Source organism: Castor canadensis, chromosome X (assembly GCF_047511655.1).
Source record: "Castor canadensis chromosome X, mCasCan1.hap1v2, whole genome shotgun sequence".
Taxonomy (NCBI): domain Eukaryota; kingdom Metazoa; phylum Chordata; class Mammalia; order Rodentia; family Castoridae; genus Castor; species Castor canadensis.
Genome location: NC_133405.1, coordinates 101,969,395 through 101,973,363, shown reverse-complemented (window position 1 = coordinate 101,973,363; position 3,969 = coordinate 101,969,395). Strand labels below are relative to the sequence as shown.

The window sequence follows — 3,969 nt, the reverse complement described above, 5'->3', positions numbered from 1 at the left end:
AAATCAGTTAGCAATGCTCCCTTCCTACCACCCTGATGTGTTTGTAAGCAGAAGCATAATTCTATGGTTACAATCAACAAAGCTCAGCCAAACTCATATCTCACTGCAGCTTTTCTTTTTTTAGAGATTAGCATATCACATGAGCCAAATGTCATTTCCCAACTTAAAATGATACTGCTATTTTGCAGAGAAAGGATAAGCCTTGTTCTCCAACCAAACGAATTAGAAACATTCATAGGTATTGTGTCCAGTGTGGTTCAATAACTAAAGCATAAAATGCATATGTTGTAGCAGAACATTTTGAAAACTCAAGAAAGATAACAATTAAGTCTTTGAAAATAAATAACTATATGAAGGAGATTGGAGGCAGAATGTGGTGTTGGAGGCAGGATGTGATGTTGCACACCTGTAATCTTAGCACTTGGGTGGCCGAGGTGGGAGGATTGCCAGATGGCCTGAACTACATAGAGAGACCCTATCTTTAAAAAAAACAAACAAGCCCTGCACTGGTGCCTGTAATCCTAGCTACTCAGGAGGCAGAGATCAGGAGGATCCTGGTTTGAAGCCAGCCCAGGTAAATAGTTTGTGAGACCCAATCAGGAAAAAAATCCATCAAAGAAAAGGGCTGGTGGAGTGGCTCAAGATATAATAGGCCCTGAGTTCAAACCTCAGTACCACAAAAAAAAAAAAGGAAAAAAAAACCAGAGAGAGAGAGAAATGGGGGTGGGGGTAAGGAGCTCTGAAGACCTGGCTGGGGGGGTGTGTGTCCTTTGGAACCTAGCTGCTGTTGTCCTGGAAACCAGAGCCCTGGGCCCTTGAGGATTGTGACACTGCCTGGGTGATAGAGTAGAGGGAGAGGATAGTCCTCCTCTCCTCTGCCCAGACCCTTGCCTGAGACTTCTCATCACAGATGTTTTCTTGAAGTTGCTAGCAAGGTTAGTACCCTGAACCCTGCACAGAGAGACTGCTGACCTACCACCTCGATGACAACACCTTCGGGTCCCTTTCCATCTCAGGCTGTCCTGCAGTCCACCAACAATAGCATCTCCCAAATAACCAGTTGCCTTTATATCAGCAACGGTGTGGCCGCCAACAACAGATTCATTCTGTCCAGCAATCACATCACCTCGGTCATCAATGTCTCAGTAGAAGTGGTAAACACCTTCTTTGAGGACATTCAGTACGTACAGGTGCCCGTGGACGACAGTCCCAATTCCTACCTGTATGCCTTTTTTGACCCCGTTGCTGATTACATCCGCGGTGTGGAAATGCGACAAGGCCGAGTGCTGCTGCACTGCGCAGCTGAAGTGAGCCGCTCGGCTGCCCTCTGCATGGCCTACCTCATGAAATACCATAGCATGTCGCTGCTGGACGCCCACACGTGGACTCAGTCGTGCCGCCCCATCATCCGACCCAATAATGGCTTTTGGGAACAACTTATCCACTACGAATTCAAACTGTTCAGTAAGAACACTGTTCACATGGTCAACTCCAGGATGGGGAAGATCCCCAACATTTACGAAAAGGAGGTCCATTTGATGGTGCCGATGTGAGCCACCCAGCCAGTCCCTGACATCTGCACTGGATCCTATATCAAGATTGAACGTGACGTTGGCCTTTAGTTGGTAAAGAGAACCAGAGGCGGCTTTGCAGATGCACAAAAAAAAAAAAAAAAAAAAAGGAGAGGGGGGCGGTGTTGGACTTTTTAATGTAGTCTTAACTTTAAAGAATGAAATTCAATAAATGTAAGAAGGTGAAATGTTTCTTACCTTGTAGGGGGCAGGTCAGGCTGCTGGGGCCTGGCGGAATGGCGAGAGGAGGCAAGAGGAGGGGAGGGGGATGAGAGGGTGGGAGCGGGGAGGGGGTATGGGTATAGAGGTAGAGGGGAATGGGGAGAGGGGGTGGAGGAAGGGGAGATGGAGGGGTATGGGGTGAAGATGGAGAAGGGGGATGGAGGGGTGCCTGGATGGAAATAGGGGGATGGAGGATGGAGGGGTATGCCAGGAGGTGAGGTGAGGTGGGGAGAGGGAGTGGTGGTAGGGAGAGAGGGAGGAGGCAAGTGATGCCCGGCTTAGACAGACTGCCAGCAGCACCATGCATATGTGGCACACCTGGAACCCTGAGCCCTGCTTGGGGCTGACTAACCCAGAAGTCCACCACCAGTTATTCCAACTCCAAAATTAGAGCCTTTGACATCAGGCCATCTCTTGCACTTCTCTCAGTAAGTACTAACCTACTGGATAAATGACCTTCAAGCTTAAGGCCAGGCTCTGGGAGCCCTGGGGGACCTTCAGGCCACCCCTGCCTCCACCTTTAACCACATGGCCCAACTCTAGTTTTCTAGATTGGTTTTATACATTCATTTTGGAAGAAACCAAAATGAATAAAAGCTTACAAAAAATTTGTTTTAGTGCTACACTAAATGAATGGCAAGGTCTTAAGATGCCCTCAGTGGTTCACCCACCAGCCTCTGTGAAAAAGGACACTAGTTCCTGTCAAAATAGAATCTGTGCTGAGAGAAAGCAGGCTTGACACCAGGCCTCAGAGGTTCCTCTCTTGGGCCTGGGAGTTGTTGCCATCACCCATCCTGTCACTTCTGACACCTCCTCCCATTGAGAGTTGAGGCCTCTCAGAACCTCAGTTTCCTGTAACAGCAACAACAGACCTTCTCTCACAGAGCAGTTGTGAGGACTAACTTCTTTAGTACAGTACCTGGCACCTGACTGGTTTCACACTCCCAGTAAGGGGCAATGATAACTCTTCGGCCCTGCCAGTTGAGGGTCAACACACTCATCCTCATAATGGCATTTCTCTCCTCAGTGCACAGTTCTCTGTTATTTACAAAATACTCTTCCAAAAAATCATCCAGCGTGTAAAATCAAATAGTTTAAGGTTCTTTCAGACCTGGCCTCAGAGGAGGCCTGGATTGAGAGCCTTTTCAGAGGCCCCATCCCAATGCTTTGTTTAGAATTACTGACCGTTAAAACCAGCACCCTGGCCTTGCTAACCACTGGATACATATAGGTGCACTTGCCAAAGGTATGAATAAATTAGCCTCCCAAGTAGGCTCTGGAATCCAGGATTGCTCAAACTTTGTAGATGCTTGGAGCTTTGGCTTGGGTCCAGCTATTCTCCTGCAGAGGTTTTTAGACAAACACATGCGACAAAAGCACAATTGCCCCAGTTAAAGCTGACCTGTAAGTCCAGGGTCCAGTGAAGTCCAAAGGCCCTCTCTTTCCACACCCATCCCCACCCTACCTCCACTCCCACAAAGGAAATGTGGTGGGGGGGGCGGGAATGAAAATCACTGCTCTAGACAGGTACTCTCCTTTATAGATGGAAAAACAGAACACAAGGATTGATGTGGCAGAGCCCATACAAAGTAACCTTCCTGGCAGAAGGCATGATGAGAAATTTCTTAAGTATTTTTTAAAAGCAAGTTGTTTGAATATATGTGTACATGTTTTCATTTTTTTAATATCTAAATTAACATACCATAAAATTAACTTTTTGGACATACATAGATTCAGATAACCACCACCATAATCACTGTCAGAGCAGTTCCATGACCACAAAAATTTCCTTCATCCTTCTCCTTTTAGTAGTTAAACCCTGACCTCTGACAAATGTTGATCTGCTTTGTTCCCGATGGACTTGCTTTTAAGAGAATCATACTTCTCTCAGCCAGCATAAGGTCTTTGAGATTCACCCATGATGTACTCCATTGGGTGGAGGTATATTAGGGTTTGAAGGATATTTGGGTTTATGGTATTTTCCAAGGAGATGCCATAACAAAATACCCCAAACTGGATGCCTTAAAACAGTAATTTATTTTCTCATAGTTCTGGAGGCCAGAAGTCCTAAATCAAGCTGTTGGCAGGGCCATGCTCCCACCAAAACCTGTAGCAGAGACTCCTTTTGAGGCAGGCTAGGATATTGGGACTCTTAAAACGTATATAACTTAATATT

At 46.4% G+C, this 3,969-nt stretch overlaps 1 protein-coding gene across 1 annotated transcript; it reads left to right on the top strand.

Moving 5' to 3' along the window:
- Positions 1 to 983: 983 nt before the first annotated feature.
- Dusp21 (dual specificity phosphatase 21) lies at positions 984 to 1,553 on the top strand. Its single transcript, XM_074063659.1, has one exon. The coding sequence runs from the start codon at positions 984 to 986 to the stop codon at positions 1,551 to 1,553; it is 570 nt and encodes a 189-aa protein (XP_073919760.1).
- Positions 1,554 to 3,969: the final 2,416 nt, after the last annotated feature.